Source organism: Papio anubis, chromosome 11 (assembly GCF_008728515.1).
Source record: "Papio anubis isolate 15944 chromosome 11, Panubis1.0, whole genome shotgun sequence".
Taxonomy (NCBI): Eukaryota; Metazoa; Chordata; class Mammalia; order Primates; family Cercopithecidae; genus Papio; species Papio anubis.
In genome coordinates this window covers 99680-126533 of record NC_044986.1, presented here as the reverse complement: position 1 = coordinate 126533, position 26854 = coordinate 99680, and the positions used below count along the sequence as shown (strand labels likewise).

The 26854-nt window shown below is 60.4% G+C and overlaps 2 protein-coding genes across 29 annotated transcripts in view; both read right to left on the bottom strand.

Moving 5' to 3' along the window:
* Window positions 1-12911, bottom strand: ADAM8 (ADAM metallopeptidase domain 8). Of its 21 annotated transcripts, none has more exons than XM_031651946.1 (23): window positions 12692-12911; window positions 11471-11574; window positions 10272-10348; window positions 10067-10145; window positions 9878-9954; window positions 9366-9555; window positions 9069-9131; window positions 8910-8978; window positions 8395-8564; window positions 8171-8252; window positions 7785-7933; window positions 7509-7686; window positions 7184-7273; window positions 6865-7054; window positions 6720-6789; window positions 6342-6495; window positions 5834-6019; window positions 5426-5510; window positions 4753-4864; window positions 3896-4085; window positions 3346-3411; window positions 1273-1350; window positions 1-812 (listed from the first exon to the last, which is right to left on the bottom strand). In XM_031651946.1, exons 1-23 carry the CDS (start codon window positions 12735-12737, stop codon window positions 735-737), a joined length of 2583 nt encoding a protein of 860 aa, XP_031507806.1. In that variant the 5' UTR covers window positions 12738-12911; the 3' UTR covers window positions 1-734. The 21 variants fall into 21 exon arrangements, with proteins under 21 accessions (XP_031507806.1, XP_003904486.1, XP_031507805.1 ...); XM_003904437.4 differs by having other exon boundaries at window positions 5910-5987; XM_031651945.1 differs by lacking the exon at window positions 12692-12911 and adding an exon at window positions 12089-12293.
* A 2702-nt stretch (window positions 12912-15613) lies between these two features.
* TUBGCP2 (tubulin gamma complex associated protein 2) overlaps window positions 15614-26854 on the bottom strand; it is a 27718-nt gene continuing 16477 nt past the window's right edge. For 7 of the 8 annotated variants that reach the window (XM_031651937.1, XM_031651943.1, XM_031651939.1 and 4 more), the window contains 10 exons: window positions 25373-25518; window positions 24454-24634; window positions 23797-23977; window positions 20902-21074; window positions 20531-20659; window positions 19418-19538; window positions 18763-18906; window positions 17830-17949; window positions 16835-16998; window positions 15614-15887 (listed from right to left, as the gene is read on the bottom strand). In XM_031651937.1, the coding sequence (XP_031507797.1) occupies window positions 15752-15887; window positions 16835-16998; window positions 17830-17949; window positions 18763-18906; window positions 19418-19538; window positions 20531-20659; window positions 20902-21074; window positions 23797-23977; window positions 24454-24634; window positions 25373-25518 (1495 nt within the window). In that variant the 3' untranslated portion in view covers window positions 15614-15751. The remainder of the gene's footprint in view (window positions 15888-16834; window positions 16999-17829; window positions 17950-18762; window positions 18907-19417; window positions 19539-20530; window positions 20660-20901; window positions 21075-23796; window positions 23978-24453; window positions 24635-25372; window positions 25519-26854) is intronic. The other variant, XM_031651944.1, reaches the window with a different exon arrangement.

Sequence of the window (26854 nt, the reverse complement as noted above, 5' to 3'; positions counted from 1 at the left end):
AGAACTCGGTCAATAATTTATTAGTAAAATATACATTTCTCATTATTAAAGAATAAAAGCTTTCAGCCCTGCTGAACACACATCTGCGGTCTCAAGAAAACCAGACAAGATAGCTGACTCTCCCAAGCAGCCCTTTCCCTAAAGGCGCTTCCTAAGCTTAAACAGACACGAAGCTGGGGCTGTCCCTCTTGAATCCCATGGGAAACAGGCCCCACGATCAGGGGACTTGCAGTCGGGAGCTTGGGGTGCAGTCCGCTCCCTGACACCCTCTCGAAGGGCAGCCAGGGGAACGTGGTCCTGGGATGGAGTCTTTCTGGGGATACCCCACATCTGTGCCGCCTGGAACCGGGTACCCAGGGCAGCCGCTCAGCAGGCCCCAGAGCTGGGGCAGGTGTGGCCGGAAGGGGCTGTGTATGTGGCCTCCTGAACACAGGGGGAGACCAGTGGCCACCTGGAGACACATACACACGCATGCACCCACAGGCACACAGCTCATCCCAGCCTGGTGCCTGCAGACAGCTGGGGCTACGCGGGGCCAAGGCGGGGAGAAGGGAGTGGCTGAGGGCCTGAGAGCAGGAGCCTCTCAGGTGGATGCATTCCTGAGGTCAGAACAGCAGCTGAGCCTGCAAAGTCAGGGTCCGGAGCCCAGCGGCGCTAGCTGGACCCTGGAATGCTGGAAGGCATGGTTTTCCGCTGCAACTTCTCCAAATTTCCACACAGGCACAGGTGCCTCCCTAGGGTGCAGTGGGAGCTCCAGCCCCTTGCTTCCTCTGGATGGGGGGCTTCAGGGCAACCTTTGGGCCAACAGCACTCTGGAAGGAGGAAAAGATAAATGGTGTTGAAAAACTACCTGCTATAAAAGGCATATAAAGGGTACAACTCAATTTTACTTCCTTTAACATTTCTTAAAATGTGGATTCTTGGTTCATCCAACAACAACATAGCCCATCCACACGATGGCAAGTGTGGCAGCCGCAGTAGATACGGCGCACGGAGGGACAGACGTCCTTCCCTTCGGTCACTGGGGGAAAGTCAGGCACCTTGACAGCCGGGGTCAGCGTCTGCTGAGAAGCCCCCTGATCGCAGCACAGACGTCACAGTACACCCACCGCCGATGCCCTTCCCTTTTCTTTCAGACAGTCACCAAGTTTATCCACAGATAATTAGGAGAAAACTCCACCGCTCCAAAGCAGTGCCACCATCAGCCCTGTGGGGAGGCCATATGCCGTCCATCCCACAGTGGACTCCGCCTGGTGTGTGCTGGGGCCTCACCTCAGCTGGACCAGGCTTGGTTGCACCAGCCCCGGGTTTGACTGGGGGTGCTGGGGGCGCGAATGTCGGCTTGATGACCTGGGAGGGAAACAGACATAGCTGACATGGGTGCCCCAGGCAGTCCCGGCCCTAACCTGGACATCACCTTTCCTGGATCCGGAATGAAGCTCCCCACAGGCCTCGCTCTGCCCCCCAGGGGCCTGCAGGCTCCACTGCCACTGAGCCCGCTACAGAAAAACCCTCCTGGCCGCCACCGCCCACAGAATAAAGCCCGTCAGTGGCCGAACGCCATCCGGGGCCCATCTGCCCAGTCCAGCTCCGGCCACACCTTCCACATCCCCTACCCAACCCCCATATTATCCTTGAAGAACTTTTTTCCTTTTTTTTTTTTTTGAGTCAGGATCTCCCTCTGTCACCCAGGCTGGAGTGCAGAGGCATGATTTTGGCTTACTGCAGCCTCTCTTCCTGGGTTCAAGCAATCCTCCTGCCTCAGCCTCCTGAGTAGCTGGGACTACAGGCACAAGCCACCACATCCAGCTAATTTTTTATTTTTTGTAGAGATGGGGTCTCCCTATGTTGCCCAGGCTGGTCTTGAACTCCTGGGCTCAAGTGATCCTCCCGCCCCAGCCTCCCAAGTGCTGGGATTACAGGCGTGAGCCAATGCGCCTGGCCTGAAGAGCTCTTAAACTGCCAGAATGTGGGGTTTTGGAAGCTCAAAGGCCAATAATTAACTACTAAAACACGTGTTTCTTTGCATGTCAGCTTTCCCAGGGTAGGGAGGCTGGAAGTCCACCACACAGAGCTGTGGAGCTCACTCCTGGCTGTGTCGCACGGAGCCTGGGTGGGCTGAGCATTTGCAATTTTCAGCAGTTTCCAAAGGACCCCACTGAGCAGCCAGGGGAGGCCGATGCAAGTGAAGAGTGAGTGACTTCCCTCCTGCATAGTTCTGCTGCAGCCTCTGCCCCATCTCCCACCACGCCTGGCTCCTGCTGCAGCCTCTGCCCCATCTCCCGCCACGCCTGGCTCCTGCTGCAGCCTCTGCCCCATCTCCCGCCACGCGTGGTTCCTGCTGTAGCCTCTGCCCCATCTCCCTCCATGCCTGGTGACCATCACTTCCTTGGCCAGAAATTTCTCCGCCCCCTCCAGGCCCCCATTTTGCCTGTCCAGACCCCTTCTAGGACTATTTCTGCAACTCACATGTAAGTCCGAAGTTAGCTCAAATAAAAAGTTAAAAAGGAAGAGAGAAATAGAAAAATCACTATTAGGGCTGGGTGCGGTGGCTCACGTCTGTAACCCCAGCACTCTTGGTGGTCAAGGTATGTCTCTTTTTCCTTTTTGGAGATCAAGACCATCTTGGCTAACACAGTGAAACTCCGTCTCTACTAAAAAATATATATATATATATATATATATATATGTGTGTGTGTGTATATATATATATATATAAAAAAATTTAGCTGGGCATGGCGGCAGGAGCCTGTAGTCTCAGCTACATTGGGAGGCTGAGGCAGGAGAATGGCGTGAACCTGAGAGACGGAGCTTGCAGTGAGCTGAGATTGTACCACTGCACTCCAGCCTGGGCGACAGAGCGACACTCTGTCTCAAAAAAAAAAAAAAAGAAAAAGAAAATCACTATTACGCAAACAGTGCGGAACAACTGTTGCAGCCAATGTTCACCAATGGACGCCAAAACTGGTGGGTCCAAGTTTAAGGTTCAAAGAGTCTCCAGGTATCTCCCCGAGGCATCTGCTAACTATAAAAAGAAGACAGGGGATTTCTAAGGAAAAATCTGTGGACGCTGCTCCAACCCGGCGCCCTGTCAACATCACCCGTGACCGAAGCTGCACGTGGGGCCAGGCCTGGGCTGCGTCCTGGGAAGGGTGTGTCCAGTGCTGCCCCTGCCAGCAGTGCACAGCCCTCATCCACACGAGGAAAGAACGGGACAAACCGAAGCTGAGGGACCCTGAAAACACTGCTGGCCACACTTCCAAAGTGCAAGTGCACAGACCCCAGTCCCATCAGGAAGGCCTGGACACCCTCAGACGGCTTGGCTGCCCAATCACCACGGCTTACCTGCTTTGGTGCCTGCTGGGCATAGACAGGAACTGGGAAGGGTGGCCTGGACACAGTGGCCGGAGGCTGGAGGAGATAGGGCCGAGAGCCTGGGTCAGAGCTGGGACCCTACCCCGTGCCCCTCCAGCATCCCCAGCTCCCGGATCCGAGGTTCCTGCCTCTTGTGTGTGCCGGAGGGGTCTGTGCAGCCCCACCCCACTCCTCCCCTCAGCGGTGTGACCCCGAGCTGCGGGCCGGAGAGCATCTGCCTCTCGACACTCCTCAGACGGGCTCTGCTGAGTCCAGGAAGCTTCCCTGGCCTGCGAGCCCCAAGTTTAAGTTCAAGCTCAGATTCTGTCATGGCTCAAAGGGGTCCAGGAAGCACCCACTCCCAAAGCCTCAGTGTTGCCAGCAGGATGACCACAGCAGCTGCTCTGGGCCTCGGGGCCACTGCCAGCCCATGTGTGAAGTTAATGAAAGGGCTCTGCTGGCCTCGGGCTGCACTTGGGGTCACAGGACGGGGCCTGGACTCTGCTTTCAGCCTCATGAACCCGCCAGGGGTGGTGCTTACAGCAGGGGGTGGCCTCTTCAGAGCCACCGAGGAGGCCAGGTGTCTGGCGGGCTGGCCTGCGTGGGTGGTGGGGACCTGCTCTTGGGGGCCCCTGGTTGGGGCCGGAGCCCCCTGCTTGGCCGGCATGCGGCTGGCAGCCTGGTGAAACAGGGGGTTGGAGAGCCCCGTGGTGGTCTTGGGAGTCGCATTCCTGGGGAGGAAGCACAGGGCACGTGGTCAGTGTCCGGCCACGGGGCCCTAGCACCACACCCTGTCTGTCCCTCCCAGCTCCAGCCCACCCCTGAGAGGCTGCAGGGTGAGAGGTCACAGCCATGAGAGACAGACAGGCCCAGGAGACGGGGCGGACCCTGAAGAGGCAGGGACACCCCTCCATGTCCTGGGGGCCCTAGTCAGGTGGGCGGGAGATGCTTGCAGGCTGTGGGGCCAGTGTGTCCTGCACCGTGGGGGTCTCCCGCTGCGTGGGGCTCAGCAGGGAACTGGTGGGGTGCTCATGGGGCTGGGCCACGGTGTGGGGGCCCCACCGGGCCTCCCTGGATTTGCTCCAAGCCCAACCTGCCACCAAAACCATCCCCTGCCCTAGCCTCGGGGGATGGCAGAGTCCAGAGCAGCACCAGCCCAGTGGAGCCAGGAAGGCCCTTCAAACTCAGCTCAGGCTGGGGGCGTCACGACGTCAGGGCATGGAGGAGCCTGGGTGTCCGTGCCGCCCATGTGGGCCCATGCTGGGTGCCCTTCCTCCAGCAGCAGGGACATTTCCCTGCAGCCGAGCACAGGAAGCACTTACCACCCTCCGTCACGGCCCCCGCCGCCCTCCGCCACGGCCCCCGCCGCCCTCCGTCACAGGCCCCCACCGCCCTCACCTGCTCAGGATGCGGCTCCGGGCTTTGCGGTAGACGATGATGCCTGCCAGGGTGACCACAACTGCCAGGAGCACCAGAACCACCGCCACGATGACAGGGAGGCTCCCGGATGCTGTGGGACGCACGCACAACCTCAGGCAGGGGCCGGGGAGGTTCCCAGAGACACAGCCTTTCTCAGCACCCATAGGCCGTGCCCTGTGGACCCCTCAGGGAGGACCCAGTACGTTACACCGGGACTCCCAGCTCTCCAGTGATGGGTTGGAGAGCTTGGCAGGGTGGCCCTGGGCCACAGTGCTGTGGGCACAGCTGTGCCTTTGAGGCCTGATGCTCTGGACAGCCACGTGCTCAGTGGCCACCAAGGAGGAAATGCTGGGTGGCCTCAGGGCTGTGGGCTCAGGAGGGGCTGGAAGACACAGGCTGAGGACACTGGAGTCTCAGCTCACCACCGTGCCCTGCCCTCGGCCACTGCCCCCACTCTGGGACAGGGCTCTCCCCTCCTCATATCAGCCTGGGGGCAGACAGGCTCTGCCTAGACCTGTGCGTCGATGCCTGTGGTAGCAAACCGGCACTGTGAACGCCACCAGCTTCCCGGGCCCGCAGCTTCTGCCTGGGCTCCATTCGGGCCCTCTGAGCTTGGACCCCAGCCCTACCCATGCTGGCCAGGGAAGCCTACCTGCATGCACCTCGGTCAGCAGCTTCGCGCAGTAGGGCGGGGCCCAGCCCGCGTGGCAGTGGCACTCCTGCTTGTGGTTGCACACCTGTGGGGACGGCTGGGCTCAGGGCCAATCCTGGCATGGACCCCAAGGGGCCGTGGGGGCTGTGCCTCCAGCATGAGGGCCCCGGGCCAGCCTCAACCCTGAGGGCCCCTGGGTACCCGCCCGCGTGTGCCAACGGCGAGGCCTCTCCAAGTAGCCCCTGACCACTGCCCGGTGACCATGCAGGTTCCATCCGCGGAGGCCACCCAGGCCGGGCCTCAGCCCTGAGATGGGCTCCACTGAGACCCCCAGGGATAGGACATGCCGGGCTCCCCCAGCCTCAGGCTCCCTCAGAGTGGCAGCCTCTGTGCAGGGGCCACACATACCCCGTGGTTGTGGCACTGTCCCGAGAGGCCACACACACCCCGTGGCTGTGGCACTGTCCCGAGGGGCCACACATACCCCGTGGCTGTGGCACTGGGCGGAGCAGTTTCTGGATCTGTAAACGTGTAAGTCCTGGCAACGTTGTTTCCAGCAAACCTGGGGTAGGAGGCGTCTCTCAGCCAGTGTCCCTTGAAACCGTGGGGTAAGCTGGGGGTGGGCTGTGGTCACCACGTCCAGGGTGGCTGTGCTTCAGCCCATCTGCTGGCTGCCTACCCCTGGAGCCCCTAGGAAATGGCCCTCCTGGGGCACGTGGCAGCCGGCGATGGCCATCAGATGAACTGAGAACCATGTCCCTCCCCATCCCCCAGCAACCTTTCAGTCTCTACCAGAAGTGCAGAGAGAACTCTGTTCCCACAGCCTCAAGCAGCTGCCAAGCCAGAAACGCATCTGCAGGTGGGGCACATGCCCGGTGGCCGGGGGGGTGGCGCGGCCTCTGAGCCAGGGACTTACCTTCTCTGGTCCACACCGGGTGCCCTCGGGCACTAGCTCATAGGCAGTGCCATCCTCTGTGGTGAGTGCGTGGCACACATGGTTCAGGATGCAGCTGGTGCGCCCCGGGGGATGCTGCCCGCCCTTGCACTGCAGAACGCCACACATGTCAGCCCTGTGGACAGAGGCAGGTCGTGGGCCGGCTTGCCCAGGCCCATGCTGGGGGGCCACAGTGACCCACCTCCCTCCCACAACACAGTGTGCTTGAGCCTGGGTCCACGGGCCCAGGGCAGACCCTCATGGGAACAGGACTCCTTTGTGGAGGACCTTCTGGGGCTGAGCCTGCTGTGGGAACATCACATGTCCTGGGCCCAGGGGAATCTGGTCTCAGAAGCTCACCTGTACCAGCTGGTCTTGCAGCCTGGTAGGATGTCATAGGAGAAGCAGGACTCCTCGGCAGCCCGCCCACCTGCGGGACCAGGAGCGGGTTAGCCCTGGCAAAGCCTGCAGCCACCCTGCCAGGTCAGCTCTGTGCCTACTTCACCTGGCCCCCAGAAGGCCTGGCACTGCTGGGTCAGTGTGGGGCAGGTCCCGTTGTAGCAGTAGCCCCCGAAGCAGGGCGTGCCGTTCTCCTGGAAGGCGTCTTCTGGGCACTCAGGGTGCCGGCCGTCACAGAACTCCTCGAGGTCACATGTGTCCTTCTTGGGACGGCACGGCTCACCAGCTGGCTTCACCTGGCCCAGCAGAGAAGAGCTCACCGTGGGGACAGGCCCATGCAAGCTGCCTGGTCCCTGGCGCCCCAGGGTCCCCTCCCACCTGCCAGCCATGGGCTCTGGGGGTCCCCGGCGGGAGGCTGCACTCACCCTGCACTCCTGGCAGCAGGTACCGTGCGCACACTGGGCCCCCTCAGCCAGCTGGCAGGTGGTAGAGTTGCAGCAGCGGTTCCGGCAGTCCTGGGGCGACGGCAAAGGCCTTGGCAGGCTGCACTGGGGCCGGGACAGGCTCCAGGGCGGACTGGCCGCCTCCCCTGACCACTGGGGTGCCCTGCAGCCACTCCCTCCCTGTGACCACTTTGGACACCAATGGAGCCCCAAGTTCCACATGTTCGTGCAGTGGTCGCCCTGACCTGAAGAGACAGAGGTCGTGGCACCCCATGCTGACGGGAGCAGGTGCGGGGTGTGGACGCACCTCGGGGGGGCCGCAGTCGCACTGCTCCCCACGCTCTACAAACAGGTTCCCGCACACAGGGCCGCCCACCAGGTGGCTGAGGTCAGGGGCGTTGGCAAGGCAGGCCGACTGTGGCCGCTCCAAAAAGCCCTCCAGGTAGGCCTGGCTGCAGTCACTGAACATCCTGGGGAACGCGGAGCTGGTGGGGAGCAACTCGTCAGGGAGGCGGCTGGGCCCCTTCCCCACCCACCTTGCACCTCCAGCATACCCTGGCTCTGCCAGGCCCAGCCGCCTCACCCAATGCTGCCCGCCATAATGCAGCGGCCGGCCTCAGAGGGTTCCCGGCAGCGGCAGCCCTGGACGTTCTCGTCGTGGTCCATGCCCAGGTTGTGGCCCATCTCGTGGGCCATGGTGCAGGCCACGCCCACGGGGTTCTTGCTGTGGTCCTGTGGGAGGGTCTGTGCTCTCAGGAACCATGTGGCCAACTCCCCACACCTGCCACCCTCACCCCACCTGGGCCCAGGACTTGGCACAGCTTCCCGCCAACACCACCTTAAAACATAAAATCAGGCATTAAACCTGGCCTGAGGGAAGGTGGCCTGCTCCAGAGACCTGAACCGAGGCTTCCCCTTCCCTAGCCAGCTCTGGCCTTGGCCTGGCAAACCTGGGCAAGAGCCCCTCACCTGGTTCACAGCCCCTGAGCTGTGGGAGCACATGGCAGACACCCTGGCAAGCCCCACGGTGGTCCCAGTGAAGTCGACGCCCCTGAAAGTGGGAGTGACACAGATGCCCTGGACATGGCTCCCTCCCCACTTCCCTCCCACCCCAGCCATGCTCTCCCTCCCACCCCAACCCTGTCCACCCTCCCTCCCCAGCCCTCCCCACCCTGCCCACTCCGCCAACTCACGTGATGAGCTGCACGTTGTCCTGCAGGTGCCGCTGTGTCAGCCGCCGTGCCTGCCAGGCCAGGAGGTTCTCCAGTGTGACATTGGGGTCGGGGCTGACGTAGAACCTGTCCTGACGATTCCAAATCTCCAGGCCCACCAGGACCACACGGAAGTTGAGTTTCTGATATAGCTGGAGAGATGGTGGAGTCCTGGGGGTCAGGCGGGGTGGCGGAAGGTGCAGCAGGGAGGGTGGGGGCAGAGGCTGCACCTGTCCCGCTGCGAGGTGGGGCCAGGCACAGGTGCGGGGCAGAGGCAGAGCAGGTGGAACGAATCCCATGGCAACGCTCCCCCACCTCCCGCCAGGGGCTCCGGCACCTCTGCAGCCGGCACCTCTGCAGCCAGGACCTCTGCAGCCGGCACCTCTGCAGCCAGGACTTCTGCAGCCGGCACCTCTGCAGCCAGGACTTCTGCAGCCGGCACCTCTGCAGCCGGCACCTCTGCAGTCAGCACCTCTGCAGCCAGGACTGCTGCCCACCTTGTCCACGTGGTTCACCACCTCCAGCACCCGATGGCGCACGGCTGCTTCGCTCCCCAGCATCTGGAACTGGGGACACGAGACCCTCAGGTTGGAGCCCACACACCCCCCATCCACCCTCCGCCGGCCGCTCTCCCATCTTCCCCGCCCCCAGCGCACCTCTGCATTGTCCGCGACCACATAGAGCTCCACATAGCGCGTCTCTCGGGACGGCAGAGAGCCCTTGGGAACAGCCACAAGAAGCCAGTCAGCCTTCCCAGCCCCAGGGCCTGGACCCTCCCTCAGGGACCTGGGGCCACTGTCCAGCCCCTGCCCAGTGCTGAGGGAGTGTGGCCAGGCCTGCTGCAGGCTGCAGACGGTGGGCAGCACCCAGTGCATGGGGAGCCAGGGAGACTCACAGGTCAGGCAAGCAGACACTGGCAGGACCAGCCAAACACGGGAGATAACGGTGCTCACCCCGGGCTGAGGCCTGAAGACGGCTGCCGTCCGGGGCCCCAGGAGGCTGCCCAGGCTGTCGTCACTGACCCCGCAGGTCCCAGCTGTCTGCAGGAGGTGCTCGGCCTGGTACACGGCGTGCCGCCCACCCTCTCCACCTTCATCCAGGGGCTCGATCAGGTGCAGGTCTGAGCCCACCTGGAAGAAACCCCTGAGGGAAGCGGGAGCCGGGTGTGCCGTGGGCTTCAGAGTGGCCTGGTCCTGCCCCGAAGGACCAGAGGCTCTAGTTTGTTGCCCACGGCTCCCCCTACCCTGCCACCCGTAGCCCCCGACAGGTGACTTCAGGCCCCAGGGTACAGGAGGGTGAGCCTCTTGGGCTTGGCAGGGTGCCCCGAGCAGACCCCTCTGTGCGACAGCAAAGGCCTGAGTGTGAGGAGGAGGCACCTCCCCGCCTCCCTTCCCCCCACCCCCGCCCCAGGCTTAGGCCTTCTTCTCCACCCGCGGGAGCCCTGGTGTTCGTCCGCTGCACCCACCTGAGGCCGGCACAGGTGCTGAGGCTGGCGGCTGAGTCCGGGTGCCCCTCCACATGGCCCTGGTAGAAGCAGTGGTCCTGCAGGGGAAGCAGGAGAGGGGTCCACAGGCTGAGCCCCCACAGCCCCACAGGCTCGGGGAGGGCCGCCCAACCCATCTCTGCCCGCCCAGCTGCTTCGACCGACCCACACCTGCCCGCGCGGCTGCTCCGTCACCTCGGACCCATTGGCAGCCGTGTAGGTCTCCGTGTAGCCGGAGCCCAGCAGGTCCCTGAAAAAGATGTGCTGTGGCTGCCTCGGGCCCCTCGGTACAGAGGCCGGCCCAGAGGCTGGACGCCGAGGACACCAGTGTGCTGGAGCCAGGCCCAGGCAGGGGGGTGACCTGAGACCCACTCACCTGTTCTTCCGAAGGTGCAGAGTGAAGTTGTGCCCTGTGGCCCCAAGGACATAGCTCACCCTCTCTGGGTACAGGCCCTGAGCGAGGAGGGAAGGGTCCCGGGTGAGCAGCCTGCCTGGGCTGGGCCCACCTCAATCCTGGGGGCCAGAGAAGCTCAGCTGGTGGGGAAGGGGTGCCGGCCTCCAGCCCCAGGCCAAAGCTCCGTCCTTGAGGGTCCACAGCCTCAGGCAGGGTAGAGGGTGGAAGGTGGGGGGTGGGGGTGGGGCTGTGCTGGAGGGGACCGGCAGAGCCCAGCACTTGGGTGGACAGGAAGGACACAGTGCTCCTCGGTCCTCCCAGGCCTCAGTTTCCCCATCTGACCACACATGGGTAACAACAATGCCCCTTCCCCAAGAAAGCACAAGGTGGGGGAGACACAGCCTCAGCCAGGCAGCAAAGGAGGTGGGCGGTGGGGATGGCACACACAGGCCCCTCCAGCGGCAGCTGTCTGCCTCCAGGCCCCGTCCCTCCCAGCAGCTGCCGGACCTGGTGGTGCCTGCAGAGCCTCCTCCTCAACTACTGCATCTTCAGCCCCCATATGGAGGCTGGGACGCGGCCTGCTGAGCCCTGGGACAGCCTTAGCTGTGATGAGAGCCCAGAGCAGTGGGCAGGTCGGTGGTAGGTTCCCAGGATGCTGAAGGAAGGACAGGGCTGGGGCCGGGGCCACCCTCCCTGGAAACACGCACACGCGTGCATGCAGTGCACACGTGTGCACACCCACCCACCCAGGTTTCAGGAATCACCCTTGGGCAGCCCCGGTGGGGGAGGGGGGCCACTCTCAGTTCCTAGCCCCGGGGAACCCCTGCCAGGTCCCACACACACACAGGAAGGTGTGTCAACTCTGCGGTGAGCCAGCGTCACTTCTCAAAGAGGAATTTGGCTTATCAGCCTTGCCAAGTGAAACTGGGGAGGGGCCCGGGGCCAGCACAACCTACCGCTGCTCCCTTCTGGGGGCGCATAGAGTTCCTGAAGGAACCGTGAGGCCCTGAGCCCCCAGGCAGCGCTGGAGGGAGGAATGGAGATGGGCCCCAGGCGACTGGAGCTGAACAGGGTGGCCCCAGATGTCCACCTGGTCTCACCACTTCCCGTAGGCTAAAGCTCCTTTCATAGAAACGGGCTCAGGGGCCAGTCAGGAACCCCCCAGACCAGCTTAGACTCACCACGTGGGAGGGCAGAGCTCGGCGGACTCGGGGTCCTGGCAGACGCCGCGGCAGCACCACCTCATACCGCTCCACGCGGGCCCAGGGCCGGCTGGGGACGATCGCTGCGGGAGGGAGTGTCAGCAGCAAGCGGGTTGGGGGGAAAGGGGTTTCCTTCCCAGAGTCCTGGGCCCTCAGATTCTGCCCCTTCCTGGTCTTGACCCTCCCCTGGGGAAATTGCCAGATAGCTCAGAAACAAAGACTCAAGTGAGGGTTCTGTGCCTAAAAGACCCCAGGAGTCCCCCAGGCAGGGCCGGTGGGCCTGTGTCCTGCAGCACCCACACACGGTGCTCGGAGACCCTGCGGGTGCCAGCGACTCCACAGGCCTCCAGGCTGTCTCAGATGGGAGGAGGCCCCCAGCGGCCGACCGTTTCCATCTCCTCCTCCATTCATCTGATCATCTGGTTGTCCCTAACTGGGGAGCAGGAAGGGCCTCCCGGAGGCTGTTCACCTCCCAAGTACTGGAAACTCCCTGGTTTCCAAGAGCAGAGGGCAGGGACCCAGCATGCAATGGGCAGAGTTTCGGAGACCACCAACCCCAGGACCCTAATGGACGTGTCTCCATGACGGCATTCTAACCTGCAGAGGCAGCAGGGGAGGGAGCAGCCGGCCCCATCTGCCCAGGAAACTGGCGGAAAAGCATCCCGGCCTCCAGCCTGAAGCTCCCTCACACACCCCAGCCCAAGTCACTCCAGAAGCAGGGGCGGGATCCAGGGTCAGCAGCCCCCGGTCCTCCCCCAGGCAGGAGACGGGTCCCCTCAGGCCCACACCCTTGCCCTCCAGGCCCCAGCTCCTCTGCCCTCCCTTCCCTCCCTGGCCAAATAGTGGGGGTGGGCAGCCCCACAGGCGAATCCCAGGAACCCAGGGCGCCTCCCGCAGCAGGTGAAGCCGTCCTGCCTGGCCTGGCCCCGACCCCACTAACAAGCTCAGAGGCGGGGCTTCCCTCTCACAGTTCACCTTTGAAGGTTCTCTCCGACCTCCCCGGCCTCCCCGGCCTCCCCGGCCCAGGTGTATCCACCCAGAGACCACTGTGCACCCGACGCCTGGCTCCCAGGAACCAGCCCGAAGCGGGGCAGGGTGCCTGGTGCGAGCAGACCAGGGGTTCGGGGCCCGCGTCGCCTCCTGCGGGAAGAACCACCCTGCCCCGCGCCGCGCCCGGGACGGCTTCCTGGAGCCACTCACCAGGCAGCGCCATCGCGCACAGCAGCCAGAGCCCGAGGTCGCGCATGACCGGGTCGGGGCGCGGAGGCGGAGGTGACAGCCCCGTGGGACTCGGTCTGGTTCCTGCGCTCCCAGCCCGAGGCTCCTTTCCGCGCGCCGCGCCCCGCCCCGGCGCCCCGCAGCCAATGGGCCCCTCGGCCGGCGGGAGGGGCGGGGCGGGCGGCACCTGGGGGCGGGGTCCGCTTCCCCCTCCCCCAACAATCCAACCTCCTCCCCCAACAATCCAACATCCTCCCTTGCACAGGTGAGGAAACTGAGGCACAGCCTGTCCCAAGTCCGGCCAGCACCCCGAGAGGCGGCCTGAGAGGCGGACCCGGCGGCGGGAAGGAGGTGGTGCCAGACAGATCCTGGAGGGGAAGGGACTTGTGAGGGCCTGGCGGTTTCAGGAGAGGGGGGCTCCGACTTCCTGGGGAACAGAAAGCCCCAGGCAGGGGCAGTCATGGCTTTGTGTGCATAGGGTCAGCCCTGTGGGAAGCTCTGCTCCCCGCAAGCCTGCACCCCCTCCACCAGGCTGAGGCCTCACTGGAGTGGGACAGGCACAGGCTGGAGTGGGACAGGCGTGGACCCGATGGGCCCCCAGGTGTCCAAGTGCAGAAGGGGAGCCCCAGGTGGGGGTCCCAGCCCAGGTGATGTCAGGTGCAGGGGCCGTCCCCAGCCTAAGATCCCCAGACAGCAGCTGACGCTGGTCGACATGGACCAAAGCCTGCAGCAGCCCACCGTGGTCTGGCTCCAGCTTCTCCAGGCCTGCGGCCAAGCGTGCTTGCCCTTGGTAGCCACATCCCCGTGGTGGGCTCAGCTTCAGGCCGAGTGCAGGTTCAGGCCGACACCATGGCTCCCCAGACAGTCCACCCCGGACCCCTCCCTGGGACTTTCACAGCCAGGCCTCCCTCCTTGGGTGGGAACAGTGGTAGTGGCAGGAACGGCAGCTCGGCCGACCACACGGGACACTGCTTGACCGAACATATTGGGGGAGGGCCTCAGGGCCTCCCTGGGGAGAGGCAGGGCAGGGCCAGCAAGGGGCTGGGAGTCCTGCCTGGAGAGAGGGCCCCAGGGCAGGGCGAGTCAGGGACCTGCACGGGCCTAGGGCAGAGGACAGAGGTCAAGGGGCAGTGGCAAGAGGCCGGGGCCTTGGACGTTATCCTGGGAAGACAGGGAACCCTGAGGATCTAAGCTGGCCTGAGTGATGCTGTCACATTTTGTCTCGAAGCCATTCTTACCCCAGTGTGAATGGCATGAAAAGCAAGAAAGCAGCGGCTGACGCTGGGCTGCAGGTGACTTCTGCTGCCTGGGGGTGTCCCCGCTTGCCTGTGTGGCACAGGACAAGGCCCCCCAGGCTGCCGAGAATGTCATGAGGCTCCCAGGTAGGGCTGGGGATGCTGGCCTGTGCCTGAGCTCATGCAGGCGACCCTGTATTACAGAACGATGCCTAGCCAGCAATCACACTGCCCTTCCCTGACCCCGTGGTGCAAGTCACTCAACAGCAAAAGTGCAAAGGCGGCACGCTGGCCACATCGCAGGCACAGCAAGGCCCCTGCCGATGCTGAGCTCCCAGGGATTTATTCTTAAAAACACAGCTCGGGCCAGAATGGGCTCCTCCCACGCTGAGGAAGTCCCACCCAATCCCACAGAACATAGCTCACTCATCTCCAGCAGGCGCCGGGGGGTCTGGGAGCCTGGACTCCACAGCCCTGGAGGTTTCTCTCCTCTCCTCCTGTCACCACCTGCAAACCCCACTTCTCAAGGCCCAGGGTTTCCCAGAGCCCAGGAGACAAGACCAGGGGTTTCTGGGCCTTGCGGCCAGGCAGGAAAGCTAGCAGGATCCTCTGCTCACGGGCCCAGCATTTGCCCAACACTAAGACTGTGACAACTCGGGTTGCTGACAAATGTGTTTACTCACAGGCCAGACCTGCACAGGCTGCAGACGAGAGGAAGCAGTTTGTGGCTCGAGAGTTGGACACCCCCACACCCCCGTTCTGTGGTGTTCTCAGTGAGGCAGCCCCGGGCGAGAGCTGCCCACACCCTTGTTCCCCACAGGAAACTGTTCCAGCTATCGTTCCTCCCAACCTCGCCTCCAGGGCCCTTCCTCGCTGCCCAAGGGGGCCGAGGTGCTGAGAGCTGAACGGTGACAACACACATGCAGGTCGGCAGGAAGGGGCAGCCTGGCCAGAACATAGCCAGAGCAGACCAACCTGGCCAGGGCAGCCCTGAGGCTCCCAGGGCCCTGTCACACCGGGGATGGCTGTGCTGCCCACTGTAGCCCTGGAGAAGGTGGGAAGACAGAGGGCAGACGATTGCCCGAGGGGGACTGGGTAGGGCGTCAATCTGCTGAGTAACTTCTACGTGACAAGGCGGCACCGGATAGGGTGGGGCAGGGGTGCCAGCCAGGAGCAGAGCCTGCCCCGTGGCCACTCTTCAGTGGGTACGTCCCACGGAGGGGGAGGTGTGGGCTCCCAGGTGCCTGAGGGCCCTGCCGTGGCCTCCTGCTCCAGACCAGTTGGAGCATCAGCAGGAGGAGGGGCATGCAGGTGGGTGAGTCCTCAGGAGAAGGAACGGGGCTGCCTCTGGGACTGAAGCAAACCCAACGCCTGGCGGGTTTCGGGGATTCCCTGGCCATTTTCAGAGACTCTTCCCGGTTCCGACCGACCTCAGGGAGCCTGGCCCCAGCTCACCTGGAAGGATGTGGACACCAGGCCTGGATCTCACCCCGCATGCATCTTTGCTTGCTTCTTGCTTAAACACCATGTATTTCCACTTTGAGGTCAAAAACACCCAAAAAGGTGATAGTGTAATTTTAAAAAGCAAACAGACTAGCAAATCCAGGGAGACACCCACCCTGTCTGGGCAGCTTCTATAAAATGAAACCCAGCGCCTTGAGAAACAAAATGAGGTAAGTCAATCATGCCTGCTTTATATTTAAACTGCAAAGACAGAGAACACAGAGCATTTTGATTTGAAAATTCTGGACCCATTTGCACCAGTTGCTGCTGACCCCACACCCTTCCTTCCTGTTGCAGCCAAGGCTCACTGTGCGGTGACTGCGACCCTGGGTGCAGGAGCCGGGGGCCCTCGCGGGACAGGCACTTGGGGAGCAGCCTTCTGGCTCCTCTCTGCAGACAGGCGCTCCAGGCGCTCCGTGTAGAAGCCGTTGAAGTCAAGCCTGTGAGGGAGGACAGTGGAGCTGGGGCGCGCACCCCTTCTGTGGGTGCATGCTGGGCAGCCCTGCTCCTACCATGGGGAAGTGCTCAGCTACAGAGACCATAGGAGGCCCTGCAGGGGTGAGGGTGAGACACCTAACTAATGTTTCCACAGAAGGGTCTTCAGTCCTGTGCAGTCCTGGTCAAAGGCACAAACACAGGTTTCTTCTCTCCTGGCCCCAGAAAGTTGGGGCTCCCGTCACCTCAGCAGGGCCCGGCAATGGGGCCTGAGGTGTCAGGGGCTTGGAGAACCAAGCAGTAGTTCTCAATGCAGGGTGGCCTCAGAAACCCCTGCTCAGGAAATCAGGACGTTTGTTGGGGGTACAGGGCACAGTGTGGTCCAAAAGCACAAATAGGCACTTTCCCAAGGACAGCCCCCACCCAAGGACAGCACCCCCAAGGACAGCACCCCCAACTCCCGGTCAGCACCTCTTCCAGGCCGGCAGCTTGGCCACCTTTCCCCTCCCTGCCCCCGAGGGCTGGGCACCTTTCCCCAGGCTAGGCGTTCAGTGCAGCATGAGGGAAGCTGACCCAGGCCTGACCAGCCCCACAGGACACACACAGCCGCAGGGTGCCAACGGGGCAGCCCAGCTGCACAGAATGTCACACCCCAGGGAGAGCCGGGCTAGCCTGACTTCAGGGAGTGGCACATGACCAGCACTAGCACCAGGACACAGACCTGCCCCACCTTCTGAAGGAGGCTCCACCAGGTGGACCAGGGGAGGGTGCAGGGGAGATGGGGCCTGGATGCAGGGACACGTGCTGAGCTGGGGCAGGCGCTGGGCTGGGGCAAGTGTTGGGGTGGGGGAGGCGCTGGGCCGGCAGGCGCTGGACTGGAGCAGGCTCTGGGCAGGGGCAGGCACTGGGCTGGGCTGGGGGAGGCGCTGGGCCGGGGCAGGCGGCCACCCACCTGGAGATGACGCTGGCCATGCCGTGCTCACAGTCACTGGTGCTGTAGATGCTTAGCCGAGCCAGGAGGTCCAGCAGGTGGGCTGAGAAGTTCTTGTCAAACTTGTTGATGGTGGCCTCGAAGCCAGACACCAGCTGCGCAGCGTCCGCGTGCTCGGCCAGGTGCTGGAAAGAAAGCCGGGGCACGTGAGCCATGCCTACCCCCACCACGGGCCTTCCTGGCTCCACGCTGTTCCCAGCAGGCCGATGTCCTTTCCCTTCCTCTTTTCTTGAATAGAAAACATGAGTTCCACGATGTTTTCATGGGATTCAAGGTAAAAAGGACGTCAAAAAACGTTCCTGAAAACCCAGCACTCAGAGAAACACTCCAGGCCTCGTGGGATGAGGTGGTCAAGGATCAGACCCCACAAGACTGTACCTCGAGCTCTCCTTTGGGGTCAGATCTACAAGCAAAGCACCAGCTTTCCCAGCAGCTTCTCAGCAAGGAGGTCGGGGCGCCTCTCAGTGTCCCTCACTTCCGGCCCCCACAGGCCCCCAAACCCAACTCCTCTCTGCAGCTCCACTCCAGCGTGTGAACACGGGACTACCCACCCCCTCATGCCACTCCAGAGCTGGTGCTGCAGGGCCATGCCTCCGAGGACATGCGGCCTGTCCGTGCCTGCTGAGAGCCTGATGGTTCTGACTCAGGACCGGCGCTCAGCAGGGACAGCGGCTGTGGCCCCTGTCCTCACCAGGGTGCCCTGCACAGTGCTTGCTCTGAAGATCTGTGGGGGCGCCCTCGAGTCCGACTGGCTGAGGTGGGAACCAGCGAGCTGAGAAGGTTGTGAGAGGCTCTTGTGCTTGTGCTTAGAAGCAACTTTTAAGTCTTTTCTTCAATCCGAGGGGAGACGGGAAAAAAAAGCGGGGGAGGTTTGTTCTCCCTGTGTCAGGATGCTCAGGCCGCTGCCCCAGGCGGGAGGAAGCGTCTCTCTCTGGCCAACCCTGGAGGCCACGCACCTTCCTGGTGAGCTCCTTCCGGGCCCGCTCCTCGGCCCCTGTGGGCAGCCCCGGGACGGCGCCTTGCTCCAGCATCTGCCCGCCCAGCTCGCTGTCCAATTTCATGCTCTGTGTAAATTTCTAGTGGGTGGAGAGTCGCAAGGAAATGCTTCTGTTAGTTACAACCACGACGCTTTGCAGAAAAAACAACTCCTGCAGGTACATCACCCGCCGCATCTCTGTTGTAGCCTGCGGCTGCAGGAACGCACGAGCATCCCCGCGGCTGCAGGAACGCACGAGCATCCCCGCGGCTGCAGGAACGCACGAGCATCCCTGAGGCTGCAGGGGAAATGACTTCAGCTGTGCCGACAGAATTCCCAGGTCTGCCTTCACAGAGACCAACTAATTTTCCTAAGAGCAGTGTTTTTTGTGTTTCCCTATTTGGGACCCTGAGATGGCTCTCACATGTCAGCAATAGCTGAAAGCGCCCGTGCCCTCCTCCGGACCCTCCCCATGGCACTGCCTGGAGAGCCTGATCCCCAGACCCCTGGAGCCCTAGCGTGGCCCCAGGTGCCCCTTCTGCTGCTAGACGCTCAGGTTCTGCGCCATCGCCACTGGGCAGCTGCTTGTGACTAGTGCCCACAGGTCCTTAACGGAACCAAATAACTCAAGTGCTGAGGAAAAGAGCGCACAAGGGCCATGAACAAAGGCCCCAGACAGAGACCAGCACCACGGAGGCTGAGGGATGGTTCGAAGGAACACAGCCCTGCTCACGCTGCCAGGGCAGGGGCTCCAGGAGGGAACCACCCGGCCAGGAAGACTGGGAGTTCTGGAAACACTCAGATCCCAGCGGCTCCTCCACCCACACAAGGGCAGGAAAAGGTGAGCAGGCTGCGTGCGGCCGCGGTCGGGATACGGTCTGCCCACCCAACGGTGCCGCCCGCGCCCACGCACCTGCATGCAGTTGGTGAACATGACGCACACAGACATGAGCTTGGAAAAGACCTTCAGCAGCTCGGGGTTGGTGAGCATGCAGTCCTTCAGGCAGGTGTCCAGGAAGCCCGTGTGGTGGCCAAGGACGTCATCGATGTTGGAGGCCTTTGGGGAACAGACCAAGCCCCTTCTCAGAAAGACGTGGCCGACAGACGGGCTTCGTGTGCGCACGTGCTCAGTTTGGGCTTTGCGCATTCCTGTTCACGCATTTCCACCTCTTAAATGGGCCTTGGGCTTTTAGGGGAAAACTTCCAAATACCACTAAAAAAATGATAGGCACGCCCCGAAGGGGTTTCAGTTCTTAAGGCAGAAGACAGGAAGGGAGGCTGCGGCTGCTTTTAGAATTTGGTAACAACAGATTCTGCCTTCAGGCCCCTCAGCCTCAGATGCGCCGTGTGGAAGGGATGACCCTAGGGGCAATGACGGCTCAGAGTCCCCAGATGATGGCAGGCAGCAAGGGGTCCCCTGTGTGGCCAGCAATGCTGGGACAGCTCCGCCCCGGGGGGAACCCCTGCCTCTCCCCTCCCCCTGCGTCTGCCCTCCCTGTCTCCCTCACATTAATTATGTGAAAGGAAACTGGCTTTCAATTGTTACGCTCTATGGAGCTAAAACTCACAGATTTCAGGTTTTTCTCCAGGATATGCCAGGTCGGTTCCATCACTTCGAACATCATGTAGTACTGAATATTCTGGACGAAGTTGAGCATTCGCTGCCGCAAAGTGAAAGCCCCGGCAAACCTGAGTGACACGGAGGACGGAGGACAGCCATGGAGGACGTGGCCCTGACGGCACCCAGTGGACGTGGCTGTTTCCTCTGCAAAACAGGTGCCCCTCCCAGTCCATCAGACATGGCCGCTGCTCCTGTGTCTGCCCAGCACAAGCTGTCACTGTCTACCAACCTGTGCCCCACAGGGACACCCCCAGCCAGCTGGACAGTGGAGACTGGGATGCAGGCTCCTTGGTGGACAGACTCCTTGGAGCCCCAGGAGCCCACACCAGGAAGGTGCCACACAGCAGATGCACATTTGTGCTTCATGACTGAGATGACGTCTTTTTCATCTAATTTTTTTTTTTTGAAAGACAGGGTCTTGCTGTCGCCCAGGCTGCAGTGCAGTGGCTGGATCTTGGCTCACTGCAGCCTTGACTTCCTGGGCTCAAGCAATCCTCCCACCTTAGCCTCCTGAGTCGCCGGAACTACAGGCATTCCCAGCTCATTAAAACAATTTTCCTTTTTTTTTTTTTTTTTAAGAGATGAGCTCTCATTACATTGTCCAGGCTGGTCTCAAACTCGTGGGCTCAAGCAATCCTCCCACCTCAGCTTCCCAAAGTGCTGAGATTACAGGCAGGAGCCACCGCACCCGACTGGACAAATTCTTAAGCAGCTCTGCCATTGACCCCTTTTTCCAACACCCTAGAGCCACAGACCAGCAGCAAAGCACCTCTGGTTCCAGCAAGATGTGGCTGCCTGCTCTCGGGAGGAGCTTATGTCCTGCACACTGACCTGGGTGGTCTCCATGCCCATGCAGTCACCACAAGGCTCCAGAGAGGGCTGAGGGACAGAGCCAGCATTCCCTGAGGGGTGGACGGCAGCGCCGCGCAGCCCCAAGACAGGAAAATGAAGCATTATGGATCTAAAGCTATAAACGTGCGCTTCCAGATGACGTTTCCAGAAGCCTAGAAAGCAGAGCAGTCTACCAGGAGGGCACACGGGGGACAGAGGAGGAACGCACCACTGGGCGGAGTGCAGAGAGTGCTGCTTGGCGGTTTTGTTGCTGATCCAGACGCTGCAGAGCTGCCGCTCCACGTGCTTGCAGTAGAACATGTGCCTGAAGAGCATCTGGTAGCGAGTGAGGGCCTTCCTGCAAGAGAGGCAGTGGCACCTCAGGCGGGCCTCCGTGACAGGTGGCGTCGTGCACATGGCGTCTGTGCTCCACAGTCTGCACGGTGGCCCCCGGACAACCCATGAATCCCCCGGACACTGAAGGCCGGGGACAGCCGCCTTGGGTCCTCTGTGGGACGAGGTGGCCACTGGGTGGCACAGTTCTCGCTTCTGCCAAACCTGAGTGAAGACCTAGCGAATGCCTGAGTGGCCGACCCGCACCTGTTGATGATGAGTGAAAGGGGCCACTTGACGATGTAGTCGAAAGAGAAGGCCTCCAGGCCGCTCAGCGTCAGCTCTGTGGGGTCGGCGTGGGCCATCGCCTTCTCCTGCTTGGTCTCGATGGCCAGAACACGCAAGAGCTGAGTGATGAGGTCATGGGGCATCAGGTCGATCTTGGAGGGAAGGAAATGAAACAAAGCATCCTGTTTTAAGGAAAAAACGCGAAGTCCCATCCCGACACCATCCACACTCACAGACCCAGTGCTGACATAAGGTTCCCTACATTCCGATTCTAAACCTCAGAGGCTTTTCGAAAACCCAAATGTCTACTGATAAATCAAATTCAAAACTGAACCACTTCCTATCAAAACAAAACAAGAGAAATTCAGATGAAGTACTTTGTAAATACCCACTGTTGCTGTGGATGGTGTAAGGGAAAAACGCTTGGGATGGTGAAAGAAAGGTGATTCCTTAGGACGGAAACCTTAGTACATGATAAGCACCAGGCCCAGGTTGAAAAATAAAGCATATTTGATGAGGGATATACTAGTTATTATGGACAAGTAATACTGTCCTCACGTTAATCATTCAAGTACTTACTAAGTTCCAACTACCTGACAGAGTTCCTACAAAACCATCACACAACGACAGGACAGAAAATGAAGGGTAGAGAATAAAGCAAGAAGAAACAGACGAAATCGCCGACCGTCAGGAACGCAGAAATGAACCCCTGATGTCACTTATCCATGGAGCAGACGAGACGGGGCTTTCGCAGGTGTGCAGACAGCAGCCCCCAGCTGTGTGGCCCAGCGTCCTGGGACTGAAGTCCAGCAAGGTCAGCCTAGTTGTACAAGGGCCATATAGTTTGACCCAACAATTAACATTCCTGCTCCCAACAAGAGACCCCAAAATATCTGAAGCAAGAATAGAACGACAAGGAGAAAAACAGCTCTTCAGTGACAGGGAGACTCGGTGCCCTACTTCTAATCATGGAGAGAACCGCCCAACAGAAGATCAGTGAGGTAAGACAGGGCCTCAGGACCCCAACTGCAGACCACCCAACAGAGGCCGAAGGCACGTCCTCCTCCCGCGCGCACGGAACCAAGGGGGCCTCCTCCTCCCGCGCGCGCGGAACCCAGGGCGCCTCCTCCTCCCGCGCGCACGGAACCGAGGGCGCGTTCTCCCGTGCACACGGAACACTCTCCAGGATAGATGTGGGGCCACTACACAAATCAATACATTTCACAAAACTGAAACCACACAGTCTGTTCTCTAACCACAAAGAGATAAAGTTAGAAACAAGTAACAGAAGGAAAACCAGAAAATTCACAAATGTGAAAGTTAAACATAAACCACCCACGGCTCCAACAAGAAATCAGAGGGAATCAGGAACACCTCCAGCCAAACAGAAATGACAGCGCTGGGGGATCAGCGAAGGCCGCGCGCAGAGGGATGTTTACAACTGTAAACTAACTTTGCAAATTAAGAAACTAGAAAAAAGACCACACTAAGCCCCTAAGTAGCAGATAGAAAGAGTAACAAAGATGACAGAACAGAGAAAACAGAAAAACAGTCAAAAAACCCAAGAGTTGGTTCTTTGAAAAGCTCAATGAAATCGACAAATTCCCAGCTACATCAGCTAAAAGATGAAAGAACATTCAAATTACTAAAATCAGAAAAAGAAGGGATATAACTACCAGCCTCACAGAAATAAAAAGCTGATACTAGAATTCCATGAACTGTGCACCAGACGAGATGCAAGACGGACAGCTGACCAAGAGGAAAGGGACTGAGCAGACCTGTGGCCAGCAAGGGGCCAAGTCCGCCTCAAAAGCCTCCAACAAAGACAAGGCCAGGGCCCAAGGGCTCCCAGGCAAACCCTGTCAAACATCCAAGAATCCACACACTCCTGGGGAGGCAAAGGTGGAATGATCACTTGAGCCCAGGGGTTCAACCAGCCTGGGCAACATAGTGAGACCCCCGTCTCTATCAAAAACAAAAATTAACAAACAGAAAAAAAAAACCAAAAAACAAACGGCTAGGCATGGTGGCTGACGCCTGTAATCCCAGCACTTTGGGAGGCCAAAGTGAGTGGATCACCTGAGGTCAGGAGTTCAAGACCAGCCTGGGAAACATGGTGAAACCCCCCCTTTTTTTTTTGAGACGGAGTCTCACTCTGTCGCCCAGGCTGGAGTGCAGTGGCGCGATCTCAGCTCACTGCAAGCTCTGTCCCCCGGGTTCACGCCATTCACCGTGTTAGCCAGGATGGTGTCAATCTCCTGACCTTGTGATCCGCTGGTCTCGGCCTCCCAAAGTGCTGGGATTACAGGCGTGAGCCACCACCCCCGGCCGAAACCCCTTCTCTACTAAAAATACAAAAACTAGCCGGGCATGGTGGTGCACACCTGTAATCCCAGCTACTCGTGGGGCTGAGGCAGGAGCATCGCTTGAACCCGGGAGGCGGAGGTTACAGTGAGCTGAGATCGCGCCACTGCACTCCAGCCTGGGTGACAAGAGCGAAACTCTGTCTCAAAAAAAAAAAACAAAAAACAACAACAACAGAAAGACAAAAACAAAAAGAACACCACTCCTGAAACCCTTTCAAAAAGCAGGTGGAGGGACAGGTCCACACTCATTCCACAAGGCCAGCACAACCTGACACCCAGGCTGACAAGGGCACTGTGGGAAAACCCGAGACCTGCGCCCCTCGTGAGCACAGGTGCGAAGACCCCCGATCCCGGCAAGCAGCCCCCATAGCCGAGAGTGAAGGAAACAGACCCCGCGGCTGCCCCACCCGGGCGGGGAGTGGGGGACAGGGCTGGCCTCTGCTGCGCTCTCCTCCCAGCCCCTCCGAGGCCCCTGCCTGAGGTGGCAGCCCCCGGCGCCCCCGCCCACCTTGAGGTCGTCCTTGTAGGGGTCAGTGTTGGCCGTGCTCATGCGCAGGGCCAGCTCCAGCAGCGCCTCCAGGCGGGGGGGCGTGATGTCCTCCACCGGCTTCCGGAGCTCCTCCTCCGCCAGGTCCATGAAGTGCACGAAGAAGTCGCCCTGGTCCATGAGGAAGTAGCGCTTGATGGACCTGCGCCAGGGAGCAGGCGTGAGCACGTCCCACCCGCAGGTGCCCGCCACAGCCAGGGAGCAGAGTGAGCATGTCCCACCCGCAGGTGCCCGCCACAGCCAGGGAGCAGGCGTGAGCACGTCCCACCCGCAGGTGCCTGCCACAGCCATCATGCTAAAACACACCACAACGGGCTAAGCGCTGGGCTCTCGGGCAGGGGCTGTGCGACCACCATGTAGGCTGTGGCAGGAAGAGCCGAGAAGGGGCTGGTGGGCCCTGGGCAAGGAAGGGAGCTGGGGCCCCTGGACAAGGTGACCTGGGGCCTACACCACCGACTGTGCGTGCCAGGTCCTTGAGCTAGAGACCATCTGGCAGTGCCCACTTTCAAAAAGACAAGGCAGAGCTGCCAGAAGAAACCCAGCGATCTCAGCCCCACGTCCCACAGGCTCCGGTTTGAGGGAGGCGAGCGCCCGCACAGGGACAGAGCAGGGAATCACCTGAGGTGTGCCACCAGTTCCTTCTCCTCCATCAGGAAGTCCAGCAGCACCTTGCTGGCATAGTTAAATGCCTTCTCGATCTGCTCCACGTACGCCCGCTCTTTTAACGTGTAGATGATCTCTTTAGCCACCGGGCAGGTGACGTCATGGCCACACTCTCGGACCACATTTAGATATTTTCCTGAAAACGGATAGAAATTAAAAGTTTTATTCTCCACATGGTCGATCTCAGGCCCTAGCTGTCTTCGTCTACACAGGAGGCAGTGGACTGGAAACTGGGCTGCATGAGGCGGCTCCACACCCTTGCTCCCTCCTGGTAAATCATGGTCAGCTGCTACAGACTGAGCGGGTGGCGTCAGGGCTTTGCTGTGGCTCTGCACATCTGGAATTTTCTAACCAAGGGCACAGAAATAATTTCGAAAAGGCATTATGAGAACCAGATGGCTAACCGCTTCCCAACCCTTTCGTGACGGCCCCGATGTGCCGAGTCCAACCCCGCACCGCTGCCCCGGGTCTAGGTCAGGCCCTAACCTGTGTGGTCAGAGACTGAAAACACTGCTGGCCAGCAGGCGCGTGTCTTTGACGGTTTTTCCTGTCATGCTAATGGAGTTTTAGAAATCAGAAATGAGAAATAGGGAAGGCACCCGTGAGAGAGCCTCCTAGGGTCAGGGACAAAACAAAGTCCTGGCGATGGAAACCTGATGAAACCTGGCAACAGAGACCATCTCACGGCCTAACTCAGCGCTGCAGCCCAGCTCATGGGCCGGTCCTGACCTCGGCCCCACATTCACAGACACCCAGGCTCAGGACACCCACAGGGTGAGGCGCAGGCTCCCGTGGGAGGGCCTGGGCTGCAGGAGACTCTCCAGGCAGAGCTGTGCTGCGGCCCCGGGCCAGGTCCCCGCTGTGTGCACTGCACCTGTGCTGAGGATCTTGTCCGCCACCTTCTGCAGGAAGGAAGGGATCTGCTGCTGGACGATGGTGTACCGCTGGTCCCAGTACTTGTCATTGTAATCCTCCTGGATCCTCTCCTTCCGCAGCTCGTGCTCCTCGACCATAAACTCACTAAAACCACAGGGAGTGCTTCGGTCACAGGCAAAGCAAGGGCGCCTGTGAGGCAGACGACACACTTCTCCAGGCCGGTAGCGTGGAGGGACCTTAACGGAGGCCAGCACACTTCCAAGTAACGTTCCACAAGGGCCAAGCCTAACCTACCAGTTATTTCTCAACTGTGGGCTAAAACAAACCTAGGGGCCGAGCGCGGTGGCTCACACCTGTAACCCCAGCACTTTGGGAGGCTGTGGTGGGTGGATCACAAAGCCAAGAGATCAAGACCATCCTGGCCAACACAGTGAAACCCCGTCTCTACCAAAATACAAAAAAGCAGCCGGGCGAGGTGGTATGCGGCTGTAGTCCCAGTGACTTGGGAGGTTGAGGCAGGGGAATCACTTGAACCTGGGAGGTGGAGGTTGCAGTGAGCCAAGATCACGCCACCGCACTCCAGCCTGGCAATGGAGCGAGACTGTCTCAAAAAAAAAAAAGAAAAAGAAAAAAAAGAAAATCAAACAAACCTACAAACCTCACTCTGGAACGGAGCATTTAACCTGGGCTCAGGGAGAATGCAGGGTCCGCAGAGCTAGGTGGGAAACTGATTTGTCTTTATCTGCACCTGCCTCTTTTTGGAATTTAGCATTTCCTTCCATGATGAACCCGGGCAACAAAATGATGCTCGTGTGGGGTGCGTGGGGCCAACACGGACAGAAACCAGACATCTCCACGTTGTCATGTGAACAACCTCAAACATCATCTGCTTCGGGTGCGAAGGTGCTTTGTTTAAAGGTGCCCATTGTACCACATTGTATTTGGTCCGTTAGGGAAGACATAATATGTCCACATCACACATGCATCTTCTGAAAATATTTCAACAATGGTATGTCGACATGATAGACATTAATACAATGCTTTGGGAACTAACATATATTTATGCATTTAAATATATCTCGCCGAAGAGAAGCCGACAGACCCCACCAGATCAGGAAATCCATGCACCAAAGAGGCTGAAGGACCTAGCTGGAGACAATTTAATGTCCTGCACACAAAAGAATAAGGCCATAAGCAGCTGGGCCATTCCTGTCCTGGGCTGCATGGGCAGCAGCAAGTGGACACCTGTCTGGTGTGTGCTTTCCTGAGACCACAAGCAAAGCAAGGCCAGAGCCCCCTGGAGAGGGCAGCACGCGTCCTGTGTGTCCCCGGGGAGCCCTACCTGTACAGGAGAGGGCAGCACGCGTCCTGTGTGTCCCCGGGGAGCCCTACCTGTACGGGACAGGGCAGCATGCATCCTCCGTGTCCCGGGAGCCCTACCTGTACAGGAGAGGGCAGCACGCGTCCTGTGTGTCCCCGG

Bases quoted from the DNA above. Each gene is read 5' to 3' on its own strand.
- ADAM8 (XM_031651945.1), bottom strand. From the start codon at position 12,152: ATGCTTTTCCGCCAGTTTCCTGGGCAGATGGGGCCGGCTGCTCCCTCC. The intron at 10,146-10,271 runs GTGAGTGGGTCT...CATCTTTTTCAG, and splicing joins CTGCACCTTCGGAAGAACAG to GGACCTGCTGGGCTCCGGCT. The intron at 6,020-6,341 runs GTAAGTCCCTGG...CACGGTTTCAAG, and splicing joins CCCGGTGTGGACCAGAGAAG to GGACACTGGCTGAGAGACGC.